Source organism: Myotis davidii, unplaced genomic scaffold (genome assembly GCF_000327345.1).
Source record: "Myotis davidii unplaced genomic scaffold, ASM32734v1 scaffold710, whole genome shotgun sequence".
Taxonomy (NCBI): domain Eukaryota; kingdom Metazoa; phylum Chordata; class Mammalia; order Chiroptera; family Vespertilionidae; genus Myotis; species Myotis davidii.
In genome coordinates this window covers 1173090-1183871 of record NW_006284328.1, presented here as the reverse complement: position 1 = coordinate 1183871, position 10782 = coordinate 1173090, and the positions used below count along the sequence as shown (strand labels likewise).

General features: G+C 53.5%; 1 protein-coding gene across 1 annotated transcript in view; it reads right to left on the bottom strand.

Annotated features, from left to right (window-relative positions):
* SLC41A1 (solute carrier family 41 (magnesium transporter), member 1) overlaps positions 1-10782 on the bottom strand; it is a 24074-nt gene that overhangs the window by 9677 nt on the left and 3615 nt on the right. Inside the window, 5 exon segments of the mRNA XM_006754420.2 lie at positions 228-374; positions 532-676; positions 1254-1325; positions 2428-2535; positions 10769-10782. Of these exon segments, the coding sequence (XP_006754483.1) occupies positions 228-374; positions 532-676; positions 1254-1325; positions 2428-2535; positions 10769-10782 (486 nt within the window).

The window sequence follows — 10782 nt, the reverse complement described above, 5'->3', positions numbered from 1 at the left end:
GGAATATACATATTTGTCTGATACTTTCTATCCTGCCCCTGCTACCTGCATGAACTTGAGATAAGCACTTAACTTCAATTCTCTAAGGTGGGGAGTTATTACAACTGTATTCCAATCAAATAAAGAACGCAGAAGAAATGCTTACACATTTGCATATACACTAACCATCTCTCCCAACCCCACCCAGGAGTCCACCCGGCCCACACCCTCCGTAGCCTCATCCTCACCCAGCTCCAGGTAGAGTCCCCAGCTGATGCCTGAAAGCAGTGCCAAGGTAATGAGGTCACCCAGGCTGGCAGCAATGGGAGTGGCCACGTTGTCTGGGTTGATTCCAATCTTTCGAGAGCCAATGATGACCCCAATCATGATCATACCTGGGGAGGAAGGAGAGGAGCCAGGAAGGGTAAGAAGAGGTAGAGGGGTAGCGCACACAAAGAGAGCCTGGAGGTGCCAGGCCCAGGTGACACCTCTGGGGCAGCTCTCCCTACTCCCTTCCCCTCGCACCCTCCTCCCCTTCCCTTCCCTCCTCACCTAGTACCAGGGAGGCAATGAAGGCTGTGGCCACACTGCTGGCACACAGCAGAAAGGCATGCGGGATGCTGAAGTGGCCGTCAGGGATCCAGCCAAAGACGACAGCTGCAATGGACGCCAGGAAGCCCACCACTGTGGCCTGCACCTGAGGGGGGAGTGGTAACTGGAGAGCACTGGGAGCAGAGAGCTTCTTAGCTGAGACCTTGTCCTGCCTCTCTGCAGCCCAGGAGGTAGGTGGGGCGGGACCGTCCAGTCCTTCCAAGCGGGAATGATGTCTTTGTTTGTTTAGTTTCACACCAGACACTAGTACTGTGCAGTGCACCCCGCAGGAGTCCAGGACATGTTACTGGTGGAATGAGTGTTCCTCTGGGGACTGGGGTGAGGTTCAATGGCGCCTAGGACTTCAGCCCAGAGACAAGGCTTGGGCCTCAAGGGGACATGAGACGAGGGCGGCCAAGGACATTTCAGCACTCTGGTGTTCGGAGTCTGATCTGTGGGGACATGAGCCCCCTGCAGCACTGGGAGCTGAGAACTGACACTGAGATGCCGAGTTTCTTGGCTGCTTTCCTGGGAAACCTGGTTCCCTCCTAAAGCTGCTTTCGGAGAAGCCAGCTCGGCAGGACGCCGGAACTTCACCCGGGGCCCAGCTGGGGCTGCCCAAGCTTTTCATCCCTGACCAAGGAGGACGCCCAGCCCAGTCTCTCTGGTTCCTGCTGTCTTACCTGAATGAGGGCCATGTTCCCAGTGATCATCCGCCAGAGCTCCTTGGGTGTGTCCATGTGCCCGATGTTGGCCTGGGAGAGGGAGGACAGGGGGCTGGAGCTCCAAGCTGGAAAAGGCCTGCAGCTCAGACCATTAGCATCCAACTGGCTCAGGAAGCAGTGCATGCGCCCTAAGACTCTGGGACTAGAACATGACCCCATGGAGAGTGAAGCAGGAATTGGGGGGCTAGAGTGAGAGGGAAGGGGCTCCTTGCGCTCCTGTGGCGGGTGGTGGCAGGAAGGGGGCTCCTAAGGCAGTCTCCTCCTCTCAGGAGAGCTGCTCCCGACACCTGCCCACCCCAGACTGCACCCTCTGCCCCGCTCATCAGGACAGCCCATTCCTGCATAGGTGAGAATGGCCCGATGGACCCCCAGCTCTGAAGCCCGTTTGCTGTCCTAATAACGAAGGAAAGATTAGCTGCTGGTGCAGGACTGTGGCCGCAAGTGTATTTGGGAAGGAGTGAGGAGGCACAAGAGGCTAGGAGCAGGGCAAGTTGGGGCAGAGCAGGCTGGCTACCACTTCTCTCTGCTGCCTTCTCCAGACTGGGGGCCATGCAGGGACATCTCTGCCACCTGGTTCCCTGCCTCCTGAGTTTTATTGCCTCCCACCTCCTACCCCCTGGTCCTGTATCTGGTCCAGCCTTTGAACTGTCAGGGCCGATCTAAGGGGTTTGAGAGGTGGGGGTGATGAGCACCCCTCCCCGGCTATTCCTTCAAAGCCAAGGGGGAAAGGGAATGGGATGGGAGAGGCGGGGCAGGCCTGGCTCTGCTCCGGCCCAGCTGCAGAGTAGGGCTGGAGATCAGAGGCGGCCCCCATCTGTGCAGGTGGAGGGACCAGCATGATGCTTGCCTGTCAAAGCTGCATAAACAGTCACGAGGCGGGTTGCAAAACAGGACGGGGGAGGGGGCAAGCGTCCAGGGACGGCTGAGACATCCAGAAACCGAGCCTGGGAACCACTCGAACAGGGAGCCCCTGCCAGGAGCAGGACACCCGGCCCGGGATCTCCCTACACCTGCCCACCCCAGCCCCACACCCCAGGCCTGGGCGGCCGAGGAGGCCAGTAGCGATCTCCCGGCCTGGCTCCGTGCTGCCCAGCGTCCTGCATGCCCCAGTCCTCCCGGCCAGGACACTCACTGCGGTGGACAGCCTCGATGCCAGGGTCATTTCCAGGTTCCCCTTCAGCCCGAGCAGTGCAGGCACCAGGATGAAGACCTCTGTCACCTTCTGGAAGACTTCCCAGTGCTACAAGGTGAAAACAGACCTCAGGAATTTCAGTGCCCCAAGGGGCCGGCTTCGAGGTTGAACAGATAGTCAGGAATCAGGAGGGCTTGAGGAGGAAGTGGGATCAGCAGGGAGTGAGCACATCAGCGACTTTTCCTCCAAGAACCCTGGAACCAAACCAAGCCCATGGTGCTCCAAACAACACAGTCCCCCCATTCTCCCCTCCCCCGACCCCCCACCACCCAGAACAGGGGAGATGTAGATGTAGAGGCTTCTCTGGTCAGGAGACCCTAGCCTGGCTCTACTTCCACTGCCTTCTATTCGGCCAGGGGGAAGAGAATGGTGAAGAGCCACACAGCTGAATCGTCCCAGGTGGCTGACACCCCAAGTTCCTTTGAGATTCCCCCTCAAATCGCAATCCCCAACCCCTCTGCCTTTAGTCCGTTTTCTCTGCGGCCTCAGCCTCGGGTAGTGTTGTCTCAGCTGTTGAGAGCTGGGCTCCACGGGGCCGAGGAGATTAGGGTTTGTTTGGTTTCTATCTCTAAGGGCTCTGGGCCTCAGCCATCGCAATGTTCCTTCTGAACAGGGTCTGAATTAAGACCGTGGTCCCCACACCTCAAAATGCTGGTCTGCGAGAGGCGTTTTATCTTGCCTCTGCACTCTCTCACCCTACATACTTCTCCCAACCCAGGGGTGGGCAAACTTTTTGACTCGAGGGCCACAATGGGTTCTTAAACTGGACCGGAGGGCCCGAACAAAAGCATGGGTGGAGTGTTTGTGTGAACTAATATAAATTCAAAGTAAACATCATTACATAAAAGGGTACAGTCTTTTTTTTTTTTTAGTTTTTTTCTTTTCAAACACGCCCGACTCCGGCCCGCGGGCCGTAGTTTGCCCACAGCTGTCCCAACCTCTCAGCGAGGAGACGCGAGTGCACCCCTGCAGGGAGAGACGGGTTCTAACCCGACACTGTTAGGCCTGGCTCGCCCCAGGTCCTCCAGCAAACATCTATCATGCAGACGGTGCGAGGCCAAGTGCTCTACATGCATTTTCCATTCCACCCTATCAACAGCCTAGTGAGGTAGGGGCTATTTTTAAGCCCATTTGGTAAATGAGGAAACAGGTTCAGAGAGCATTACACCCATTAGTGCTAAGGGGGAAAAGTGGGAGCCAGGACTGGCTATCTGAAAGCTACTTTAGTGGCAGCTGAAACGGAAGACTTGTGAAAAAGGCTGGGATTGCGGCTCCCTCCCTGGCCTTGGCAGCAACGTGGGTTCCTTTATTTGTTTTGAGAATGAAAAGAGTTCAACTTTGGGGAGGGAGGAGGTGGCAGGTGACCAGGCAGAAATACAGAGGCTGAGGCAACGTGCTGTAATGTCCTGGACTGACAGCCTTAGATCTCCCACAAGACACCCCAGGGAGGGGCCTCACGCTGTCTCTCCAACATCCTCCCCACATTGACCAGGGGGGACCTTAGGCAAGTTTCAAGGACCTCAAGTTACTGACTATAAAATGTACAATTCAGGGACCAGATCAAAGGGTCTCTAAAGGCAATTCCAGCACCAACCCTCTAGAGTTAAGGATGAGCAAGGTTGCAAATCAGACCGACAACAATTAGGATGGCTACTATTAAAAAAAACACCAGCCCTACCCAGTTTCGCTCAGTGGATAGAGCGTTGGCCTGTGAACTGAAAGGTCCCAGGTTCGATTCCGGTCAAGGGCACATGCCTGGGTTGTGGGCTCCATCCCCAGTGGGGGGCTTGCAGGAGGCAGCCAATCGGTGATTCTCTCTCATCATCTCATGATTCTATTGCTCTCTCCCTCTTCTTTCCTCTCTGAAATCAATAAAAATATATTAAACAAACAAACAAAAAACACCAAGACCTCAAGTGTTAGCAAGGATGTGGAGAAATTAGAACCCTTATGACTGTTAGTGGAAATGCAAACTGATGCAATCACTATGGAATGTAGTATGGCGATTCCTCTAACAATTAGAATAGAATCTATCACATGATCCAGCCATCTCACTGCTGGGAATATATCCCTAAGAGTTGGAAGCAGTGTCTCAAACAGACCTCTGTACACCCAAGCTCATAGCAGCATTAATCACAATAGCCAAAAAGTGGAAACAACCCATTGGTAGATGAGTAGATAAATAAAATGTGGTATATACATACAATGGGATATTATCTGGCCTTTTTAGGAGATGTATCATGTCACCTGCGACGACACTGATGATGAACCTTAAGGACATTGTACTAAGTAAAATAAGCCAGACACAAAAAGACAAACACTTCTGTATGTATCTAAAGAAGTCAAACTCATAGAAATAGAAAGTAGGATGGCGGTACCAGTGCGTGGGAGCAGGGAGAAAAGGGGAGCTGGTGTGTTTCATGGGCACAGAGTTTTCGTTTTGCAAGATGACAATGTTCTGGAGATGGGAGGTGGTGATGGTAGCATAACAATGTGAATGTACTTAGTACTACTGACCTGTGCATTCAAAAGTGGTTAAAATGGTAAACTTTCTGCACACCCCTTACTGGGGATCCAGCCTGCAACCTGGCATGTGCCCTTGACCTAAATCGAATCTGGGACCCTTCAGGCCGCAGGCCAACGCTCTATCAACTGAGCCAAAACGGCTAGGGCTCAAACATATATTTTAATTGATTTCAGAGAAAGGGAGAGGGAAGAGAGAGAGACAGAAACATCAATGATGAGAGAGAATCATTGATTGGCTGCCTCTTGCACGCCACATACTGGGGATTAAGCCCACAACCCAGGCATGTGCCCCGATAGGGAATCGAATTGCAGCCTCTCGGTTCATAGACTGACACTCAACCACTGAGCCATGCTGGCCGGGCACGTGTGCGCTCATCTCATTAGGGCTTATCTATCCTTACCTGGGCTCTCGGCCTGGCCCCTCACAGGTGAAGGGCCTAGGACTCTCTTTAGGGAAGTCCTCTCAGAAACCCTCTTCCCTGCACCCCCTCTCCCCCAGGAACAGTTGCTGAGCTTCCAGGCACCCACAAGAAGAGCCTCCCCCTCCAAATGCTGGAAGGGTTCGAATCCCTTCTCATCCCAGGGCCTGAGAGAGGGGCAGCCACAGTGAGCCACGTGAGCCCGGGAGGAGCTCGGGGCTGTCACTTTTGGATGCTGTGCATAACCCTGGGGTTCCAGGTCCCTGCAGGCCCGGCCTTGCTCTGCTCACCTCCTCTTTCCTCACCTAAACTGGACAACAGTTCAGAGAGGGAAGAATTCCCCTCTCCTCAGGAGGGTGGCCAACTGTGGGCTTTTAAAGGCCTCTCTAAGCACAGCCCCCCCCCCCCCCCCCCCAGCTCTGTTCTCCAAGAGGTGTATGTAATGCATATGCACTGGCCGAGTGAAAGAGGAAAGAACCCGGAAAGAAATGCTCTGAGTGTTTGCAAGTAATAGTTTCTGAACCATTTCCAAGGACTATTGTTTGTCTTTATAATCATTTAAGAAAAATAATATATGAGGCTCAGCTAAGCCCCCCTGGCAGCCACTATCAGCATTCCCCAAATGCGCCCCCCCCCCCCGCCCCTACCTCTCTTCTTTTAATTACACAAGGACCGAGAAGATGTAGGGTTTTCATAGTGCGAAGAAGAGGAGAGACAGGCAGGCGGGGGGAAAAGCAGCCACAGTAACAGCCCCTATGCAATCCCCTAATCCGCATAGCACACAGCAACCTCAGGAACCCCGAGCCCAGCCCGGTGAAGCCAAGCTGGCCCTTGGGTCAGAGCAGCCAAGTCCTACACACCTGCTTTCTTTACCCACAAAACCCTCTCAAAGACGCAGCTCAGGGCGCGCACACACAGAGCCCTGGGAAGAGATGGTGACGTGGGGCAGCCTGGAAGCAGTCGGGAGCCCGTAGGACTCTATGTGGCAGGGCGGACAGGGCCTCATTCAGGCCCAGCCTGTTCATCCTGGCTGGGAGTGCCTGCCCGCGAAGTCGAACCCGTCAGCCCTGTCAGCCCAGCCTTCAGCCAAACCTTCACCCACGCCTTCCTGCTCTGCTGGGGTTGGAGAAGGGTGCGTTCCAGGAAGCAGGGCCCCACTTTGGGGGGGCGGGGGGAGGGAGGGGGGCCGATCTACACATTTCACTGCTTCTCAGAAATGCAGCTCCTTTTCCAGTTCTTTCCTATGGAGGTGGGGCTCACGGTCCCTGATATTCTGGGGGTGAGGGATGAGATTGCCTGCCCCACACTCAGAACTAATCCTGATTCAGAGCAATCACCTCAGTGGCCCTGCCAGTCCTCCTCCTCTGTCCTTCCACCCCTCCCCTCCCCCTGCCTGCCTTGGAGTGTTCTGTCCTGAGCCTCCTCTCCCCTGGAGGGTAGCAGTGGGGAAGAAAGTCACAGCCAGGAAGAATAGGAGTGAGAACATTAAGACTAAAATCGGTAGAGATAAGCTCTAAGGACGGGCTGAAGGAGACCCTGGGAAGAAGGGCTGGAGTTGACCTTGCAGATCAGATTGGAGTAAGCCCAGTATTCACCTGTCTGAGCCACCCTCCCCGCTACGCACACAACTCTGCAGGTGTCCTCTAGCTGTCCAAGAAGGGCCTCAGGGCAACGCCAGGATAGAGAGAGCTGGACGCTATGAGAAAGGGGTGGTCAAGTGAGATGGAACCGAGTGTCATGCCCTGGAATGCCCACCACCATGGGAGCAGGCCGGGCAGGAGAGAATGCCTTTCCCAATCCACTCGTCCAAGCCCATGCTTGCCATCCACTCTCATCTTTGTAGATGCTCCCACATACGCAGCACGTAGAGAAGCCAGAGAAGGCGGTGCTTGGGGGAGGGGGTCTCCTTTCCTTGGGGTCCTCAGTGAGCGAGCAGTACGTTACAATAAGGACCTCTTAACACAGCTGGGGATTCCAGTGAAGGTGCGCACACCACCTCCTGCCATCCCCATTCCTCAAAAGGCTAACGGAACAAGGGAGTGAGGTGCCCTGCAGCAGCCAGGCCCAAGCTTGGGGGTGGGGCCCAAGGCCTGTGCACCAGGGAGGTTCCCATGTCCCAGTCCACTTCGGTACCAACACTGGGCCCAGTCCTGTTTCCCTCCCAAGTGCTGCAGCCACGGTGGGAAGTGGGAGCAAATCGTAGTCCATTTAGCCTTTTCCTGCTTTTGGTCAGTGTGCCAGCCCCTATCTCACAGCAGAGCTGGCTGTACACAGTGAGTAGAGAGGAGGGCAGATAAGAGGAGACAGAAATGGGCCTTCGAGGAAGAAACTGGGTCTTCCCCAGCAGTGGGGAAAGGTGGGGGGCCCTGGGCCCAGGAAACATCTGCATCAACACGGGCTCTGAGACACTGGGGACACTTTACAGCCACCTCCTCCCCACGGCCCCGGTCTTTAGGAACCCCCAGATGAGGCCCCACTGAAGGCTATCTTAATCTTAGCTTGTGAAAGGGAAATGCAGGTGTGAATCCTTAGACATCACCCTGCTCTTCCGGAATCTGCGATGGTCAGTTGCCCCCTCTTGCTCCCCTGGATACGGATTAAGGATCTCCCTGTGGTCTCATGTCCTGTTCTTTTTGCACCCACTCTCTCCCGTGCTCTCTTCAGCTCTCTGCAGGGCCTGCTCCAGCCCAGCTGTGGTAGGGAGGCTGGGGGAAGGCGACTAGGACAATCCAGCCATTGTCATCCATACCAACTGGGCCTAATTCTGCAGCGAGCTGAGGTGCCACGCCAAGGACAAATTCGGCCCTCTGTGGGTGTGTTGGGCAGGCTCCAGAGGTTCCCTACCTAGACCTCTCAATGTCTCAGGCTTGTAGGGGTCGGGTAGGGGTGAGGCAAGATGTCAGAAGCCTTTTCCAGCTCTACAATTCTCAGAGTATGTGGGAAGGGAAGGCAGGGGGCCCTCTAAGAACTTTTGTTCTTGTTTGTTTTAGAATATAACTCCAATTGTTCCAGATTTCAGTCCACCCTGTTTTTCAGGGGAAGACAAAGAGAGCAGACTCCTCCCAGACTCTTTTTTAAAAAAATATATATTTTATTGATTTTTTACAGAGAGGATGTGAGAGGGATAGAGAGTTAGAAACATCGATGAGCGAGAAATACCAATCAGCTGCCTCCTGCACACCTCCTACTGGGGATGTGCCCGAAACCAAGCTACATGCCTTTGACCGGAATCAAACCTGGGACCCTTCAGTCCGCAGGCCAATGCTCTATCCACTGAGCCAAACCAATTAGTGCTCCTTCCAGACTCTTAAATCAACTGGTGAATCATGGCCATGGTGAAGGCCATAGAGGTTATTGGTCAGGCTCTGAGTCAGATGACCAAGGGCAAGTTACCTAACTGCTCTAAGCCATACGTCCCTATCTACAAGATGGAGATGATTAGCATTTTGAGGAGCCCAGCAAATGCTCCCCATACCCATATCTAGAAAATAAAGACAACCCTCTCCCAGTTCACCATTGGACCCCGGTTCTATACCCTTTGTAGATACCAAATCAGAACTCAAAAACTCTAAAAACTGAGAACCAAGGACCCAGGAAAGGGATGGAAAAGGCGGAGAAACTGCTACCCAACTCTCACCGCACAAGGAGGAGGGGCAGCCACTGGGGGGAATAAGCTGACCTTCCCAGCTCCAAGCTGGCTTCCTCACCCGCATGAGGAACAATTCTCAAGGTAACAGGTTAGGGGTGAGGAGGCAGTACAAGGCACTTTGGCATGACATAAATAACATCCTCGTTAGCCCCTGAAGGTGCAGGGTTCTCCTGAAGGGCTCACGTCAAAGAAGGAACCACCTAGAACCAACTGCCCTCAGTTTCCTGGGACAGGAGCATGGGGAGACCCATCAGCAGGACTCTGCATCACCACAGGCATCATTTGTAGGGTCGGCTTGGCAGGGGAGAGGGATGCTGAGCTCCTGAGATTTCACGGTCACAGACACTGATGCGTCCTAAAGAGCAGCCCTGGTTTTGCTCAGTGGATAGAGCATCGGCCTGTGGACTGAAGGGTCCTGGGTTTGATTTCAGTCACGCCCAGGTTGTGGGCTTGATCCCTAGTAGGGGGTGTGCAGGAGGCAGCTGATGGATGATTCTCTCTCATCATTGATGTTTCTCTCTCTCTCCCTTCCTCTCTGAAATAAATAAAAACATATTAAAAAAACACACACAAAAAACAAAGGCCAGATCTCCTTCAGCCGCAGTATTTGGTATTTCTCTGAATACGTAGGACAAAGCCCAGTACTCAGCAGCAATATTTGCTAGTGATTGACTTAGTTAAATGTGGCATCGTCAGAAAGCTCTGTGTGCCTTATTGTCCTTCAGAAACTTTTATTTAGAAAGAAGACATTACCTATCTCTTGGACCTGGAGGTTTTGGGTAAGTCCTACCTAACCCACAATACACTAATAGAGCATATTCCTGACTCTTCCAGGACCTACCAATTCTTATCCATAATTCTACCCAGTAGCCTCAAAAAGAGTGTTTTTTTTGGGGGGGGGGGCGATAAGGACACATATGTAATACCTTAATTAATTTAAAAAAAAGCGTTCTTTGCCCAAGGCAGGTTCATGAAGACAGATAAGGAGCAAAGACAGTTTTGCCCAAGCCTGGTTACATTTTACCCCCATTTATGTCACAGAATTAGCACTTCTATGTCTTATCACGCCACCCCCCTCCGACCATGCAACAGACAGCATGTGCCCAACCCCATGCCCCAAGATCCTGCCAAGGTTACAGGCAGATAAGCAACACAAAATGCCTTTAAGAACCTTCCCTTTTCATTTGAGACCCTCTTGGCAGCCAGGCAAATTCCTGCCCAGCAGGGGGATGGAAAGGAGACTTGAAACGGAGCTTTCTACTACAGGGTATCCTTGAAACCTCAAGTTAGGGAAAAGAAAGCCTAAAGTAGAGACCCATGGAAATGTCTCCTGCTGAGCCAGGCTTAGCAGGAATCACCAGGAGAAATGGCAGGCAACAGCCCTATTCCATCCGCAGGCAACAGCCCCTTCCCATCGCTCCTCTTCCAAGCCGGAGCTCTGGAACCAGTTCTGCTTCCGTTAAGCAACACTGCCCTGACCACTTCCCTGGGGCTACCGGGCTTCCTCGAGGCGTCTGTAGTAACTAGACCAAGAAGAAACTGAGGCTCTGATCCAAAAGGAAACCGTATTCTAGGAAGCAGCAACTGCTTCCGACTGGAGGTGGAGAGAAAGCGCCAAGAGGCCGTTTCTCAGAAGGACAGATGGCCCCGGGACTCACGGTCAAGAGCTGCCCTCCCCCGGTCCTACCTGTACGATGTCCA